The sequence below is a fragment of the Bufo bufo genome, chromosome 1, assembly GCF_905171765.1.
Source record: "Bufo bufo chromosome 1, aBufBuf1.1, whole genome shotgun sequence".
NCBI lineage: Eukaryota > Metazoa > Chordata > Amphibia > Anura > Bufonidae > Bufo > Bufo bufo.
Genome location: NC_053389.1, coordinates 455,144,373 through 455,163,164, shown reverse-complemented (window position 1 = coordinate 455,163,164; position 18,792 = coordinate 455,144,373). Strand labels below are relative to the sequence as shown.

General features: G+C 44.9%; 1 protein-coding gene across 1 annotated transcript in view; it reads left to right on the top strand.

The window, feature by feature from the left end:
* Positions 1–18,792, top strand: part of LOC120982817 (ankyrin-3-like) — a 279,530-nt gene that overhangs the window by 132,034 nt on the left and 128,704 nt on the right. The window contains exon 11 of the mRNA XM_040413026.1: positions 17,323–17,433. Within this exon, the coding sequence (XP_040268960.1) occupies positions 17,323–17,433 (111 nt within the window). The remainder of the gene's footprint in view (positions 1–17,322; positions 17,434–18,792) is intronic.

The following is an 18,792-nucleotide window of genomic DNA, read 5'->3' as shown; positions in this document are numbered from 1 at the left end:
GGGGTGGGAGAAACAAGCTTGGGAGAAAAACGGTTAAAGACAGCAGGTTTAAGAAGGGAGACATGGAAGGAGTTATGGATTCGGAGGGAGGGAGGAAGATGGAGCTGATAAGAAACTTGATTGATACGACTCTTGATTTTATAGGGTCCCAAGAAACGAGGGCCCAACTTGTAACTTGGGACCCTAAATCGGATGTACCTAGAGGAGAGCCACACCTTGTCACCTGGACGAAATTCCGGTGGAGATCTGCATCTCTTGTCAGCTTGAACCTTCATACGGGCGGAAGCCCTGAGGAGAGCAGCGTGGGTTTTTCACCAGATGGAGGAAAAATCCTGTACAAGACTGTCAACGGCAGGTACAGAAGAAGGAGTGGGAGACTGCGGCAGAGGTGGAAGAGGATGACGGCCAAAAACTACAAGGAAAGGAGACTTGTTAGAGGCAGAGGATTGTTTGTAGTTGTAGGAGAACTCCGCCCAGGGAAGTAGATCAGCCCAGTCGTCATGGCGTGAGGATACAAAGTGACGCAGATAGTCACCCAAAATCTGGTTCACCCGTTCTACTTCGCCGTTAGACTGAGGATGGTACGAAGAAGAAAAGTCCAATTTGATCCCGAGCTGAGCACATAGAGCCCTCCAGAATTTGGAGACGAATTGTACCCCACGATCTGAGACAATATGTTTGGGAAGGCCATGGAGACGGAAGATGTGTTGGAAAAATTGTTTGGCCAACATGGGTGCAGAGGGTAGACCGGGCAGGGGTACAAAGTGAGCCATCTTGGAGAAGCGATCCACCACGACCCAAATAACGGACTTGCCATGGGAGGAGGGAAGATCTGTAATAAAGTCCATGGCGATGTGAGACCAGGGAACTTCAGGAACAGGTAGAGGCAAGAGGAGACCCGCTGGTTTCTGGCGAGGCGATTTATCCCGGGGGCAAATCGTACAGGCCTGGACGAAGTCTGAGACATCTTTCTCCAGAGAAGACCACCAGTACCTTTGGGAGATTAGTTGGAGAGACTTTAGCACCCCTGGATGACCGGCAAAAGAATTCGCAGCCGCTGACGTGGAGGTACGTAGGATTTGCCAGGAGGAAGAAGGCGCAGGTCCACGGGAGCGACTGTAATAAGGCGTTCTGGAGGGATAATATATCGAGGTGTTAACTCGTCACCCACCACATCAGAGGAGCGAGACAGAGCATCTGCCCTAATGTTCTTACAAGCCGGACGGAAATGGATCTCAAAGTTAAAGCGGGCGAAGAACAGAGACCAACGAGCCTGATGGGGATTTAATCTCTGAGCAGACTGGAGATAAGCCAGGTTCTTGTGGTCCGTGAAGATGTACACAGGATGTGTGGCGCCCTCGAGTAAATGTCTCCATTCCTCCAGTGCCAATTTAATAGCCAGCAGTTCCCTGTCCCCAATGGAGTAATTTCTCTCTGCGGAAGAGAATGTTTTAGAAAAGAAGCCACAAGTTGAAGTCTTGCCCCGGGAAGACTTCTGGGTGAGGACAGCTCCGGCTCCCACCGAGGGGGCATCCACTTCAAGAGAGAAGGGCTTGGTGGAATCTGGTCTAGAGAGAACGGGTGCAGAGGCAAAGGCGGATTTCAGGGACTGGAAGGTTTCCTCTGCTTGGGAAGGCCAGGATTTGGGGTTAGCTCCTTTTCTAGTGAGGGCCACGATAGGAGCTACCAGAGTGGAATTGTGAGGGATGAATTGCCTGTAGTAATTCGCAAAGCCCAGAAATCTTTGTATGGCTCAGAGACCAGAGGGACGTGGCCAATCCAGAACCGCCGAGAGTTTGGCTGGGTCCATTTGGAGTCCTTGGCCTGAGATAATGTATCCCAGGAAAGGCAGGGAGGTCCGTTCAAAAAGACATTTTTCAAGTTTAGCGTACAGGCGATTTCTCCTAAGACGAGTAAGAACTTGTTGCACATGGACCCGGTGTTGATCCAAATTGGAGGAAAAGATGAGGATATCATCCGGGTATACGACCACGCAGGTGTAAAGTAAGTCCCTGAAAATATCATTGACGAATTCCTGGAAGACAGCAGGTGCGTTGCAGAGGCCGAAGGGCATCACCAAATACTCGAAATGGCCGTCCCTTGTGTTAAAGGCGGTCTTCCATTCTTCTCCCTCACGGATACGGATCAGATTATAGGCCCCTCGAAGGTCCAATTTAGTGAAGATCTTAGCCCCTCGGAGACGATCAAATAGCTCAGAGATTAGAGGCAGAGGGTAACGGTTCTTAATGGTAATTTTATTAAGACCTCTGTAGTCAATGCAGGGGCGGAGGGAGCCGTCTTTTTTAGTCACGAAGAAAAAACCGGCCCCAGCAGGAGAAGAAGATTTTCTTATGAATCCTCTCTGTAGGTTCTCACGTATATAGTCGGACATGGCAAGAGTCTCAGGAGGTGAGAGAGGATAAATTCTGCCCTGAGGTGGAGTAGAACAGAGTATCAGGTTGATCGGGCAATCATAGGATCGGTGAGGAGGAAGAACCTCAGCTTGTTTCTTGCAGAAGACATCCGTGAAGGAATGGTATGGCTTGGGCAGCCCAGAAGGTGGAGAAACTTGCGGGTTCTGTTTGACCAGAGCAGGCTTGAGACAGCGGTCCGAACAGGAGGAGCCCCAACGCAGGATCTCACCGGTGGACCAATTCAGGACAGGGCTATGACGTTAAAGCCACGGCAGACCCAGGAGGAGTTCGGAGGAACAGAAGGGAAGGACAAAGAACTCTAAAGTCTCGGTATGAAATATTCCCATGTCCATCTGCAGAGGCTGGGTACAGAACTGCACGGTGGCTGAGAGTCTCTCACCGTTAACAGTAGAGATGAAAAACGGCTTGGGTAGATGGATTACTGGAATACGGTACTTGTCAACCAAGGAGGCGTGAATGAAGTTGCCAGCTGAACCGGAATCCAAGAAGGCGGCTGCGGAGAAAGAGGACTTGGAAGAGATGATCAACTGCACGGGTATGATGAGACGTGGATAGGAAGAATCCACACCTAGCAATGCCTCTCCCACGCATACTAGGTGTGAGCGTTTCTCGAACGCGGTGGACGGAGAGGACAATCTCTAAGGAAGTGCTCGGTACTGGCACAGTACAGACACAGGTTCTCGTTTCTGCGGCGGCTTCGTTATTGCGGAGTCAAGCGTGACCGATCCACCTGCATGGTTTCCACGGCGGAAAACCCAGTAGCGGGTTGAGGTGAATGCAGAAAAACGGGAGCCAGACGAGGAAAGCGTCTAGGACGAGCTTTTTCCTTTTCAAGGAGGAGTTCCTCTTGTCTTTTGGTGAAACGTTTGTCTATCCTAGTGGCCAACAAGATGAGGTCACTAAGAGTGGAAGGAAGCTCACGTGCAGCCAGAACGTCCTTTACTTCACTGTTAAGTCCTTTCTTGAAGGTGGCGCAAAGGGCTTCATTGTTCCAGTTCAGCTCAGAGGCCAGGGTGCGGAACTGAATAGCATAGTCACCCACGGAAGAACCCTCCTTGGGTCAAATTTAGTAAGGCAGTCTCTGCGGAGGTAACCCGGGCAGGCGCCTCAAAAACATTCCGGAACTCTAGGCAGAAGCTCTGGACGGAAGCGGTGGCAGGATCTGCGCGGTCCCATAGTGGTGTAGCCCAGGCCAGGGCCTTCCCGAACAGTAAACTGAGTATAAAGGCTACCTTGGCTCGCTCAGAAGGAAACTGGTCAGACAGAAGCTCGAGGTGGAGAGAGCACTGCGACAAGAACCCACGGCACTGCTTAGGATCTCCGTCATATTTGTCTGGTAAGGACAAACGGATTCTTGAACCGGTGGTAACTGCAGGCGGAGGTGATGCAGCAGGAGCAGACGGAGGAGCTGGCTGTTGCAGAGAAGGCAGGAGCTGCTGCAACATAGCGGTCAACTGGGCCAGCTGTTGACCCTGCTGGGCCACAATGGTGGTGAGGTCCTCCAGGCTTGGCAGGGGAACATCAGCGGGATTCATGGCCGGATCTTACTGTCACGAACTGGCAGGATAGGTAGTGAATCCTCTGGACCAGAGAGGCGATGGCGCGGGTTGTACTAGAGGACCGGTTCTAAGCAGTTACTGGTCTTCACCAGAGCCCGCCGCAAGGCGGGGTGGATTTGCCGCGGCGGTAACTACCAGGTCGTGTCCCCTAGTAACAACTCGATCTCTCTGGCAGCTGATAAGGCGTGGTACACAGGGAGAAGGTAAGAGTGTAGTCGAACGCAGCAGCGGTCAGGGCAGGCGGCAAAGGTTCAAAGGCGAGTGGACGGTAGCAACGGGTACGGCAAACTAACATTGTAGGGAACGCTTTCTCTGAGGCACAAGGCACAAAGATCCGGCAGAAAGCTGTGGGAGGAGAGGGTATAAATGGGCAGTGCACAGGTGCAGCCTAATTAAGTCAGCACTGCCTCTCACAACCTTAACCCTTAATAACCCCTTTGGACCAGGCACCAATCACTGGTGCACTGGTCCTTTGAATCTAAGAGTCCCGGCGCGCGCGCGCCCTAGAGAGCGAGGACGCACACGCCGAGACGCTGGAGTGCTGCCTGGGGGCATACGCTGTGAGCGCTCCGAGGCCAGCAGGGGACCTGGATCGCTCAGCGTAACACCCAGTTTATATAAGGTGAAAAGAGCATAGACCCCTCCTCTTTCTTGATGACGACCAGAGAAGGAGTGGATCCGGTTTGAAGTAATCCGAATAATGGAATCATGGAATAGTCGTAGGTTTAGACGATAGGAACTTTTGAGGATGTATGAAACGCTGAATTATCCAGGATGTTCTAGTATGCTACTGAGATAAAATATATACAGTTAGGGTTGGGTTAATAGGGAGGGACAATGTTCACCTCCTGTCTTCAATAAAATCTATATTTTCCGTTACAATAGCTAGGAAAATCTTCAATTTTATTGCAACAGGAGGCTCTCATTGTGCAAGTTTAAAGCTAAGTAATAAAGATTCATAACATAAACATAGAGACATGAGAGTCAGGTTTGAAATAAAACGTTTTAAAAGTGGATTCTGAAGACCAGTCTGCGGCCTTCAGAATATCAGAGAGGGAGCCTCCTTTTTGGAATACTTTAGTGGATACTGCGCCTCGAACTGAATGGGCACCAAAGATTGATGTGTTAATCCCAGCCATCTGCATGGTGAGCTTAACCCATCTGGAAAGCGTAGGAGAGGATACCGGAAGATGTTGTTTACGAAAAGAGATAAGAAGTTGGGACGCTTGAGGGGTGCGTAGAGTTTGGGTCATAAGTTCATATGTCTTTAGACAACAGACAACACATAATTTATTATAGGAGGGGAAAGCTGGGTAGAAGACCGTATGTAGATCGGTTTTGGTTTGTCTAAGGCTACTTTCACACTTGCGTTGTTCTTTTCCGGCATAGAGTTCCGTCACAGGGGCTCTATACCGGAAAAGAACTGATCAGGTATGTCCCCATGCATTCTGAATGGAGAGTAATCCGTTCAGTTTGCATCAGGATGTCTTCAGTTCAGTCGTTTTGACTGATCAGGCAAAAGAGAAAACTGTAGCATGCTACGGTTTTATCTCCGGCTAAAAAAAACTGAAGACTTGCCTGAGTGCCGGATCAGGCATTTTTTCCCATAGGAATGTATTAGTGCCGGATCCGGCATTCAGAATACCGGAATGCCGGATCCATCCTTCCGGTATGCGCATGCGCAGACTGAAAAAAAGGTGAAAAAATAAATGCCGGATCCGTTTTTGCCGGATGACACCGGAAAGACGGATCCGGCATTTCAATGCATTTTTTCAACTGATCAGGCATTTTTAAGACTGATCAGGATCCTGATCAGTCTTACTAATGCCATCAGTTAGCATACATTTTGCCTGATCCGGCAGGCAGTTCCGGCGACGGAACTGCTTGCCGGATCTCTCTGCCGCAAGTGTGAAAGTAGCCTAACAATACGGAAGGTTACTCCGTTAGGGGTAAAAGATCTGTTAGAGATGTCCAACACTCTGACGTCTGAGACTCTCTTAATAGAGATGAGACATAAGAGAACCGTGAGTGTAAAGGAAAGTAGTTTTAGGGATAGGTGTTCGCTGTCTTCCCAAGATGAGAAGAGGTTTAGAAGGAGGGTAAAATCCCAAGTAGAATGATATGTAGGCTCAGGGGGTTTCCTAAAATGTATGCCCTTCATAAGTCTGCAGACCATCGGGTGTTTACCAACAGGGATGGAGTTAACGGGGGTATGTTCCGATGATATGGCAGATCGGTAAAGGTTTATGGTTCTACAGGCTTTTCCTGATTCAAAGGATGCGGATAAAAAATTTAAGATGTGGGTAATAGATGCATGAACGGGATCCAAGTTCCGTTGAGAGCACCAATGAAGCCAAATTTTCCAGGCTGATCTATAAGCCTTTCTGGTACCTGGTGCCCATGCATCAGAGAGGATGTCGAGAGTAGATTGTGAAAGGCCGTGATCGAATCTTGATTGCCCGAGATCAACCAGGCTACTAATGATAGGTGTCCCGACAAGATCAGAGGATGAGGATGTCCTGAAGGATCTTGGAGGAGATCCTGGGAAAGTGGGAGAATTCTTGGAATATCTATGGCCAGGCTGAGTAGAGTGGGGAACCATGCTTGAGACGGCCACCAAGGAGTGATGATCACTAATGTGGATCTCTGGGATATCGTCTGAAGCAGAACTGGGGATTAAAGCGAAGGGGGGAAAAGCGTAAAGGCGTCTCTGTGGCCAGATTTGGCGAAGGGCATCCATGGCCAGAGCATCCGGATCTGGGCGCCAGCTGAAAAAGATCGGTAGTTGGGTGTTTAGTCGTGACGCAAATAGATCCATTTGGAGGGGACCCCATAAGTTGTTGATTTGTTGGGAAAGTAGAGGATTCAGTTGCCAGTCGCTGGAATCCAATAGGTATCGCGAGTTCCAATCGCAACCGAATTGATCAAACCCGGAATGTATACTGCTTTCAGGGTAATGTCCTTGTCCAAGCAGAAATGCCAAAAATCCTTGGCAATGTCGCTCAACATTTTGGAAGTGGTGCCCCCTAAACGATTGATGTACTGTACTGCGGCAATATTGTCCATACGCAGTAGGATGCAGCAGTGTGACTTGTCTTTCGCAAAGCTTTTCAGAGTGAAAGAAGCTGCCAGGAGCTCCAAGCAGTTGATGTGTAGGAGAGATTCTGTTTCTGACCATTTCCCTCCTGTGGAATAAGGGCTGCAACGAGCGCCCCAGCCTGATTGACTGGCGTCTGATTCTAGGACCAGATCTGGTAAGGAATTGAATATCATTTTCCTATTCCAGATCTGGATGTGTTGGAGCCACCATAGAAGTTCTTCTTTGACTTCTGGAGAGGGGAATTTTGTTGGAATATTGTAGGCCTTCCCGTAGATGTTGTGCCTTGAGTCTGTCAAGGTATATCTTTTATATAAAATATAAATATTTTATATAAAAAATAAAATGTCAATAAAATATGGAAATCAGTCATTAAATCCACTAGGCGGACATAAAACGCCTTTTCTTTTATCTTGAGACTCTAAATTTAATTTATGCAATTAATGAAAACAAAGTGGCAATCAATTATGCAAAATATATGTAATAATTTATTTATAAATGAGTAAAAATCCAATATAAAACAGACATAAGATTAATGGATAGACATATTGACGCAGTACCAACAAACCACCACTAGATGGTGTAACCCACTATTGCTTTCTCACCAGCATCAAATTATCGGAAGATTAATGAAATATATATCATACACAATTGAATATAAAAAGGATAAACACGGATTAATACTGGAAGCATAACTGATCCACTGTCTCCTTATGACCAATCAAAAATATATATATGATATTAATATGATATTATATTCCACTCGGCAATCATACTATGGAAATATAATTTCCCAAAGGTTTTTCCTCTACTCAGATAATGTCTAATCTCCCATTAGCAATATGCATCTTTGCTAAGAGGACAACTAGCATTAGGGAGGTGTTTAACACTATATGTTCCCTCAGTATGGGGACTCTTGACTATATGCCGAGAGGAATACCTTATTAATACCACAATCAGTAAATACAAATATACGTTACCGGGTCAAGGATGAACAGGGTTTCGGGTGTGATCAGTTCTCAAAACTCTTCCAGTAGACAAAAATTAATCCAAGTTTCTTTTTGTTGTTGAAGTAAATTGTTAGTTGCAGTTGTTTCAGTTGAAGAGTGTAGATCCCGTCTAACCTTTTACATGCATACTTTATACCTCATGTTATCTAATAACTCCTCCCCTTCTAGATTAGGGATCTCCAATCAGACAAGATGGGTGTATTCATATGCAGATACCAAATGATGTCATTTTAACCCTTGGAATACTGATGAAAATGACATACTATTATTCATCTACCTCTAGATGGCACTTTTGTACCACATAACAATTTCAACATTAATTCTAAATACCTAATAATACATTAACATGACCTTTTTAACCTATTCAGTATACATCAGTATTAAGGGTTTCTTCCTGACATTTTAATTACCCCTAATCTAGACATGTTGGAGTCACCATCTTCTACTGTCTTCTTAGGGACAATGGACAATGGTTCCTTTTACTTGACATCCGGGTTCATTAACTTGCCCACATGGCTGGCTAATAATATTCAGCTCTCCTCATGAAACCCAATTAGTAGGAAGACAACTTCAATACTTTCTAAACCTTAAAAAGTCTATATGGTCAGTGGGATACACACGGCATAAAATATATATTCTAAATTATATATATATACAGTACAGACCAAAAGTTTGGACACACCTTATAATTCAAAGAGTTTTCTTTATTTTCATGACTATGAAGGCATCAAAACTATGAATTAACACATGTGGAATTATATACATAACAAACAAGTGTCAAACAACTGAAAATATGTCATATTCTAGGTTCTTCAAAGTAGCCACCTTTTGCTTTGATTACTGCTTTGCAGCTTTGCAGTGAGCTTCAATAGGTAGTCCCCTGAAATGGTCTTCCAACAGTCTTGAAGGAGTTCCCAGAGATGCTTAGCACTTGTTGGCCCTTTTGCCTTCACTCTGCGGTCCAGCTCACCCCAAACCATCTCGATTGGGTTCAGGTCCAGTGACTGTGGAGGCCAGGTCATCTGGCGCAGCACCCCATCACTCTCCTTCATGGTCAAATAGCCCTTACTTTCAAAGTTTTCCCAATTTTTCGGCTGACTGACTGACCTTCATTTCTTAAAGTAATGATGGCCACTCGTTTTTCTTTACTTAGCTGCTTTTTTCTTGCCATAATACAAATTCTAACAGTCTATTCAGTAGGACTATCAGCTGTGTATCCACATGACTTCTCCTCAACGCCACTGATGGTCCCAACCCAATTTATAAGGCAAGAAATCCCACTTATTAAACTTGACAGGGCACTACCTCTTGAAGCTCATCAAGAGAATGCCAAGAGTGTGCAAAGCAGTAATCAAAGCAAAAGGTGGCGACTTTGAAGAACCTAGAATATGACATATTTTCAGTTGTTGCACACTTGTTTATTATGTATATAATTCCACATGTGTTAATTCATAGTTTTGATGCCTTCAGTGTGAATCTACAATTTTCACAGTCATGAAAATAAAGAAAACTCTTTGAATGAGAAGGTGTGTCCAAACTTTTGGTCTGTACTATATATATATATATATATATATATATATATATATATATTGACACACTGTTATACATAGATGACATATTATATAAGTCATTGGTTAAGATATGTTGCAAATTTAAATATACCACACAGGAATATATAGAATATAATTATGAAGACATAAGTGGGACATTCACACACCCAATGTTTCTATAAGGCCGACTTCCCTACTGACTTTGTAATGAAGTAAAATAATACATTGCTATTCAAATGGTTCTCTCTCACAGACACATGTCTGTAGGACCCATCATAGCATTAACAGATATACCGCATCTGCTCATAATAATTTTAAAAGACAATACACTTTATGTCCCTACAAACATTTTACCCAAACTGAACTCAGCATAACCTCATCTTGGCCTATTTCAATCCTACAGAGATTTTAGACTTTGATTCAGTCTGTCTCTATACTTAAAGGCAATGAGCATTGACATTTAAACTATAATATTTTCTGATAAAACTGTACACTTAAAAAAATCCATGAAAAGTCGTTGAAGGGCCCTGTAGTGTAAGGGGGCAGGAAAGATGGCTTGTATGGAGGCCGATAACAGCCCTACTATCCGTGCAATAGTGCGTAGAGATACCAAATGTTTGTTTAATACTGATCGGATTTCCTTCCGAATCAGGGAGAGTTTCCTGGTAGGGAGACTGAGGAGAGCTGAAACAGTATTTATATTGAAACCTAGAAATTCTATTTCCTTGGATGGGGAAAGAATGGATTTCTTGGAATTGATTAGGAACCCCAGATTGGTGAGAAGGGATAATGTCCACTGTGCATGAAGTCGAATTAGAGGAAGGGACTGTGCCGTAATTAGGATGTCGTCCAAATAGATGATTAGACGTACACCCCGGGATCTTAATGATGAGATCACTGGTTTCATTAGCTTGGTGAAGCACTGATAGGCCGAATGGGAGGCAAGTAAATTGCCATTTTTGGTCGTTCCAAAAGAATTGTAGGTAAGATTGATGGTGAGGGTGTATAGGAACAGTAAGATAGGCGTCTTTTAGGTCTATCTTTATGAGCCAATCCTGAAGGAGTAACAGGTCCCTGAGAAGATGGATTCCCTCCATCTTGAAGTGATGGTAAGTTACAAAGTCGTTGAGGGTTCTTAAATTTATGACCGGTCTGTGACCCCCATCTTTCTTTTTTACTAGAATAGGAGGGGAACTTGGATGATGGCTCCTTTGTAGAAGAGATCTTTTATCTCTGATTCTATGAGGTTTTGGTCTGTGGTAGAGAAGGGTATTGGTTGAGGTATGTGGTTTTGGGATGGAGGGGATAGGAAATCTATTTGATAACCTGAGATATTATTCAGGATCCATGAGTCTGAGGTTAGCGAAACCCAAGTCTGAAAAAAATGTTTCAGTCTTCCCCCTAAGAGTATGTGGGAATAGTTTAGGGTAGAAAAGCTTACCTGATGATGGCCTTGATCTAGGGATGCCTCAATGGCCTCGGGCTCTCCAAATGGCGTCCTCTGGTAGGGAAGAATGGTGTAGGTATGGCAGAAGATGTGGAGGTGGTAGGTCTGCTTTCTGTGTGGTAGGGGGCCTGTTGAGACTGTCTGAAGTATGAGGTTCGCCGGGAAAGCGAACACTGCCTTTCCCAGCCCTTCCAAAAAATTTTGATTGCCCTACTTTTCTAAGGTATATTTTTGCTTTGTCGAGAGAGGTAAATACTCCGACAAATTTTCCAATTTCTTTAATGAGGGTGTCTCCGAAGAGAAGACTCTCTGCCGAGGAATCTGGTTCTGAGTTAGCCAGGTGAGAAAGCTGTGGGTCCAGCTTCATTAAGACATTTCGTCTTTTCTCTGCACTGATGGCAGAATTAATATTGCCGAAGAACCATATGGCTCTTTGGGCCCAGCCGCGGAGTACTGCAGTATCTACTGGCAGGCCTGTAGCGGCAGCTTGTTCGGAAAGGTCTAGTATTTTTGTTAGAGGTCCTAATAGGTCTAGGAGTTTGTCTTGACATAATTTGAATGACCTGTCCAGGCCTCTTTTGGGATTTCTACCCGTTTTATTTAGGTATTTGGTGATGATGGGGTCTAATTCCGGAGTCTGGGAAATTTTCTGAGGCAGGGTAGGTCTCGGACACTCCGCTTTCAATTTATTCCTGGAAGCTTTGTCTAGGGATTTGTTGACCCATAAAGATAAGAATTTTGAGATTTGAGTGTGGGAAACCCACTCCCCAGATCTGGGGTGTTTTATTTGGTCAGGGCTGAAAAAGGGGGGTGCTATGACATCCCTCTTACTGGCTGTCATAGCCCGGCTATTAGTCTCCTCCCGGGCGGAGGGTCTTTTGTGGGATTTTTCGCCACCTTTATCATTACTGCTTAAGATATGTGGGTTTTCATTGGGTATTTGACCCGTCCCCATGGTCTGGGTTTTAGAAATATTGGGGATATTAGGGTCGCTACAGAACCTCCTCTTTCTGGCAATCTTGCCTGATTTTTTGAATCCTTTAGCTAATTCCGCGATGGAATCTTCTGCGGAAAGGAGGTGTTCTTTGGTCTATTACTAACAAAAGAGATTTTGAAATGGAGTCTTGGAGAGAAACCATGGCAGATTGTATGGCCACTGATACTGATCTAAAAACAGATTGGTCCACCATATGTTGGATGGACTCTACCTCATAGTTAACCGGCATGGGTTGACTAGTCGGTTGTTCTTGTGAGGGATTCTTGTTGCTAATGTGTGAGAAAAGATAAGGGAAAGAAAAACTGGAGTAAATAGGAGAGATATGTAAATGACATTAAACACACACACACATATATATATAAAAATAACTGTATTAGGTATACTTACAGAGGAAATGAGGTAAGTTATGTAATTAATTAATTAATTGATTAATTAGTCGAGTGTATTCAGTGAGAGGTGTGGAGTATTCTCTGTGAGGTGAAGAGACGCACTCTGAGGAGAAATCGGGAGCGCGCGCGAATTACCATACAGATTAAGCAGAGCGCCGTTTCGGCGTTCAGTGTGAGATGGCGCTTCTGAATGCAGTGGGACGAACAGGAGACTCGTATAGAGGGAATAGAAGTAAGTAAGACAAAGTTGAAGGTGAAATGGAGTCTTGGAGAGTGACAGAAAAGAGCAGAAGATTATAATAGTGGTTAAAACAAAAAATTCTTATGCGCTAGTGGAATAAACGGCGATAGGGGATTCAATAGGCAAAATATAGGTAATACAAATATAATTAAAACGATTAAAGCAAATAATTAGCAAATTTTTACCACAGATATGAATTATAATAACAGAAGAAAATATCTATACGTATCTCTTGTTTGGGAGCAGCAAGAAAGAGGAGGGGTCTATGCTCTCTTCACCTTATATAAACTGGGATGCTTATTGATTGGCTACCTGTGATTCCTCATTTACATACTGATTACCTGTTTTTAAAAAACTTTCATTCACCTGTTAGGGGCTAGAACCCTTTTTCTATTCACCCTGATAGATCTCTATTAGGGTGAATAGGACTTCACACTCTCCCTGCTGCCCTGTGCATAGTGCACATGGCAGCATGGAGCTGACTATGGCAGCTAGGGCTTCAATAGCATCCTGGCTGCCATGGTAACCGATCAGAGCCCCAGGCTTACACTGCTGGGGCTCCGATCAGAAGCTGCCACCAATGAGGAGGAGGGGACCATGTGGCCACTGCCACCAATGATTAATACTGGGGACTTGGGTGGGGGGGGCGCACTGCGCCACCAATGTTTTTAATACTGGGGTTGGGTTGGGGGGAGGGCACACTGCGCCACCAATGTTTTTAATACTGGGGTTTGGGGGGGCGCACTGCGCCACCAATGAAGATAACTCGCCCATTCATTCATATACAGGAGGCGGGTGCTGGCTGCAGAATCATATAGCTACTTGTCATAGAGGTCGGGTGCGGCTATATGATTCTGCAGCCAGCCTCCGCCTCCTGTTGAATTTGAATGAATGAGTGAGTTAACTTCATTGGTGGCGCAGTGGCCACAGCCCCTCTCCTCCTCTTCTCCTCTCTCCTTTTATTGGTGGCAGCAGCCGGAGCACAGGGAGGAGACACTGCTTCCTTCTTTCCTGTGCTGCTGAGGGAACACGGATCGCGCTGACAGCAGTGCGATCCTTGTTCCCGATTCGTTATCGGCATATCAGCAAAATAGATGCCGATAACTTTAAAAATCCTGAATATTGGCCGAAAAAAATGATAACCGGTTGATCCTTAGTCTGTAGTCTATTAGATGAAGATGAGAACATCTTAGTCTGTAGTATTCTTGAGCTGGATTAGAACATCCTAACCATGATCTGCACTGTGCTACAAAAATTTGAGGGAATTCTAATAATAGACATCTGTCAGGGGAAGGTGGGAGCATTCCAATAATAGTTTGCAGCAAACAGTAGGACAGTGAGAACATCCCAGTAATGGTTTGCAATCTATAAAATGAAGACAAGAACATCCTTTTAATAGTTTCCAGGGGAAGAAAGTAAGAAAATAACCTATAGAATGCAAGAGTAGGGTATGAATATCCAAATATTGTGTAGTATGTGGAAGAAGGTAAGAAAAACCCAATAATACTTCACAGCCATGAACACAAAAGTAAGAAAATCCTAAGTAGTCTTTAGCCTGCAAGAGGAAGGCGAGAACATTCTTATAATAGTCTGCAGAGGGTTGCTGAGATTATTTCATGTATAATCCTATTTCATTTGCTACATACTGGGACAGATTAAAGTTAAAAAATTAGCTATATTGTACTTTAAAGGGTTTTTTCAGGACCCAATAGGTCCTGCAAATCTGCCTTAACATGTATCTCGCCTGCAGAAGAACATATGTAATATGCTTACAGGCCGAAGATGCGTGGATTGACCGCTCAGGAACCTGGTCACGTGATGCTTCTCTTTTGAAAATCCTGCTTCCACTGTTAAGTCTTGTCCTTATCAAGGTTTCTAGCCTCAGCTATGAATGGGATGCCACTTTTACCAGGGATGGACTGGCCATAGACCCTACCTGGAAGAACAGGGCTGCCTGAGCATTCTTCACAGCCGCTGGCCAGGTACATGAGTTAATTGACTCTGGGTATGTCAGGTACTTATGTACCCAGCCTGCAGCTGCAGGTCCTCCTTCTGAATTCAAAGGTATGAGGAAGCGAAGTCAGCATCCGACTTGATATGCTCCGCCACAGGAAGGAGGAAACCCCAATCGACAATGTAAATAAAATCCCAGCGGACGATTGATATATTCAATTCATATGCTCATTTATTTTCACAGGTATATATCCATGTAGAGGACGTGTTTTGGCCATTCCAGCCTTGATAAAGGCTGGACGGGCCAAAACACGTCCTCTACATTGATATATACCTGTGAAAATAAATGAGCATATGAATTTAATATATCAAGCGTCCGTTGGAATTTTGTTACATTCTCTTCCTGAATTCAACTATATTGCCGTCAAAACAGTTGAATACTGGCCAATCGCTCCCTGCCCCTCCGTTCATCCCTATAGACCTCAGGCCACAAGGCCTGAAACCTATCAGCCAGCAGAATTCCACAGATGGTCGCAAAGCCATGACATCATTTCGACTACCTGCGCTGGGTCTCAGGATACAGGATGGAACGGGACTCAGGTGAGTATTAGAATTTTTTAATTTTTACTTTGCCACACGCAGGGCATTACTGGGGCTATTATAGGGGAATTATTGAGGGACCATGGGGGCCACTTTACATGGCCTCTTGTGGATTATACAATGTATTATAGGAGACATTGCTGGGGCACTAAAGCAGGCATTACTGGGGTCACTACTTGGGTATTTTTAATTCTGTGGCATTACAGGGAGCCATAAGCGGCACTATTATTACTTAGGGCACAATAGTGGGACATTATTATTGATAGAGGACAGGGAATTTATGTTAAGAAGGTACAGAGGATGATGGAAAAGTCTAAGATGAATCTAAGATGTCTGTGTGGAAAACACTGCAGAAATAAGATATGGCTACAAGAAGTTGTCATAGCATTCTGGGCCAAATGGGGAAGATGAGAAATGAGAGTATCTTCATTAGAGTAGATTTCACTGGATGTTAGAGTCATCGAATGCTGTGTTCTCCAGAATGTTTGATAGCATCGAAAGACCAGACAGAATGCTAAAGTTAGGGCTGGCTTGTTGTTGTGGTCTCACCTTCTCATCCCACTCCTCCATGTCTTGACTAGAGACAAGAGGAAGAGGAGGACAGAACGTGAAAATTTGCACTGGTCACCACAAAAGAACAGTTGCTGGGGAGGTATTTTGTGATTTTGGGGCAATACTATGGTATTTGATTTTGCTGGGGCATTATTATGTGCTTCACTGTAGTATTTGGTTTTGCTGGGCTAATATTTTATGCTGCACTATGGTATTGCTGTCCCTGCATTCTGTCAGCTTGGACTCACCTACAACATGGGTCCACTTTTAGTTTTTCAAGGGCCACTTTAAGTTCCCAATCTGCAGCTGACTTCTTCTGTTGGTGGGACCAGAACTATTCTCCATGGAACATCTGTAAAATGAATGCACCTGCGCATTTGTCAGAGAGTGGCGTAATTGTGTCTCTATCCATAGTGGTAGTAATATAGCAGGCTAGTTTTTTAAAATCTGTAACAAAACAGATGGGCGCACCATAGGGTAATTCTGTGAGTGTATAGTAATATACGGAGAAAGATGGTAAGGCTCACCTTGTGTGGTTGTGCAAATGTAGGCACAACACTATTGCAGGTATTTTCAAACAAGCCTGGACGTCTGGATATGGCGGTCTGCAGCCACGGGACCACAAGAAATCTTCAAAAGGAGAAGCCTGGAGCCCCCAAGAAGATGATGATGCAAAAGAACAAACCACGTCCCACGGCGCGAATTACCGTCAGCCAGTCACCAGGATCAAGAAGGAATCTTTTATTGCAGCGATACAACGCGTTTCGGGGAATCACTCCCCTTCATCAGGTACAAAAAAAGCTGCACCCAGGTGCAGCTTTTTTTGTACCTGATGAAGGGGAGTGATTCCCCGAAACGCGTTGTATCGCTGCAATAAAAGATTCCTTCTTGATCCTGGTGACTGGCTGACGGTAATTCGCGCCGTGGGACGTGGTTTGTTCTTTTGCATCTATCCATAGTGGAGGTGATGTCCCATCTGTAGGGTATATAAGGTTGGCAGAAGCAAGTTTCTCACAAGAGGAGCATCACTTGACCGAGTTCTTAGGCAGTCAATCCATGCAAGTTCGAGACTGTAAGTATATTACAATATATATTTCTTCTACAGGTGAGTTATGTGTAATTAAGGTGGGTTTGCTGGACCTACTGTGTCCCAGAAACCCCCTTTAAATATGTAGGGTTAGATAACAAAAACCTGTTCATTTTATACTTTTTATTGCACTAGTTACATTGTGTTAATATAACCAAATCAACATGCACAAGTTTACAGGAAACCTATAAAAAAAACTACAATGTTATAGTTTTGTACAGTTCATAGCTGCAATTTGTTTGCATGCAAAGCAATGTCCACCAACAAATCCCAGACTTTCAGTGCAGCAGTACCAAAAGAGCTACTCAGTTTAAGAAGACGCCAGTCTCAAATGAGTAATCAGATATTGGAATGTAAGCAGGAATTTGAAATCTCTCGTAACTTAATGTTTTTATTATTTTAAAGGATACTGTATTGTTATTACTGGAGAATGGAGCATCTCTCAATAAAAGGGATAGAAATAACCACAAAGCATTATACTATGCCATGCGTGGACAACACAGAGATATTTGTCAGGTTTGATGTATTTCCTAATTAAAATTGAAGTCATATTTATGTATTTAAACATTTTTAATATTGCCTGCTACTTTACAGCAATTTTTAGTGATTTCTCTGGCTCTCAAATGGCTAGTGTGTACACCTTCTTCTTCCCCATCCTATGGCTGCATACCCTGAGGTATGTAAGGCATCTTCCTCTTTGGGAAGGTGTCAGGCAATAGATTCTACTACGCTTGTTTCCTGCAAAGGTGTGCCGTTAGCTTATTTGGCCATTTCATGGACCAACTTCTGTCTGACTTCTGAATTTAACCTTTCCTTGCCTGACCTGACATCTGCTTGATTTCCATACTGACCCTGGGTTGCCTTGCCTGACTGTGGATTTGCCTGATCCTTTGGTGCCCTGCACTGGTGTCTCTTGACCCCAGTGGCGGATCCAGTGGGGGGCAACGGGGCAATTGTGGAAGCGCTCATCTCCATAGTCATCTGTATCGCCGTCCTCAGGACAGCGATACAGATGGCTGTGCTGAGGCAGTGGAGGGAGAGGCGTGTCCCTTTCCCTTCCTCTGATAGGCTGCAGGCACTAGTGCCTGCAGCCTATCAGAGGCTGGCGCAGGCGGCGCCATGACGTCATCGCGCCGCCTGAGCCGTACAGCGCGGGACACAGGCCGGAAGAGGCCTGCATCGCATCGCTGACATGGAGGTAAGTTTTTTTTATATATACAATACTTTTGCTGGCACATGGGGGGACTGTTATTGCTGGCACATGGGGGGGGGGCTGTTATTGCTGGCACATGGGGGGGCTGTTATTGCTGGCACATGGGGGGGCTGTTATTGCTGGCACATGGGGGGCTGTTATTTCTGGCACATGGGGGGGCTGTTATTGCTGGCACGGGGGGGCTGTTATTGCTGGCACATGGGGGGGGCTGTTATTGCTGGCACATGGGGGGCTGTTATTAATACTAGCACATGGGGGGCTGTTATTAATACTGGCACATGGGGGGCTGTTATTAATACTGGCACATGGGGGGGCTGTTATCATTGGCACATGGGGGGGCTGTTATTACTGGCACATGGGGGGCTGTTATTACTGGCACATCATTGGGGGCACTATAGGGGCATCTACTGAGGCCACAAAGAAGGGGTATTTTATATGGGGGGCTTTGTACAGTACAATTTTATACTGGGACACATTATGGTGGGTACTATGGGGAAGGGGGGAGAGGACTACTATGGGGTCATCTACGGGGGGCACTAAGAAGGGGTATTTTATACTTTCAAATTATGGGGGACACTGAGGGCATCTAATGGAGCATTTTATACTGGTACATTATGGGGGGTACTAGGAGGAAGGAGGGTGTGGAGCACTATGGGGGCATT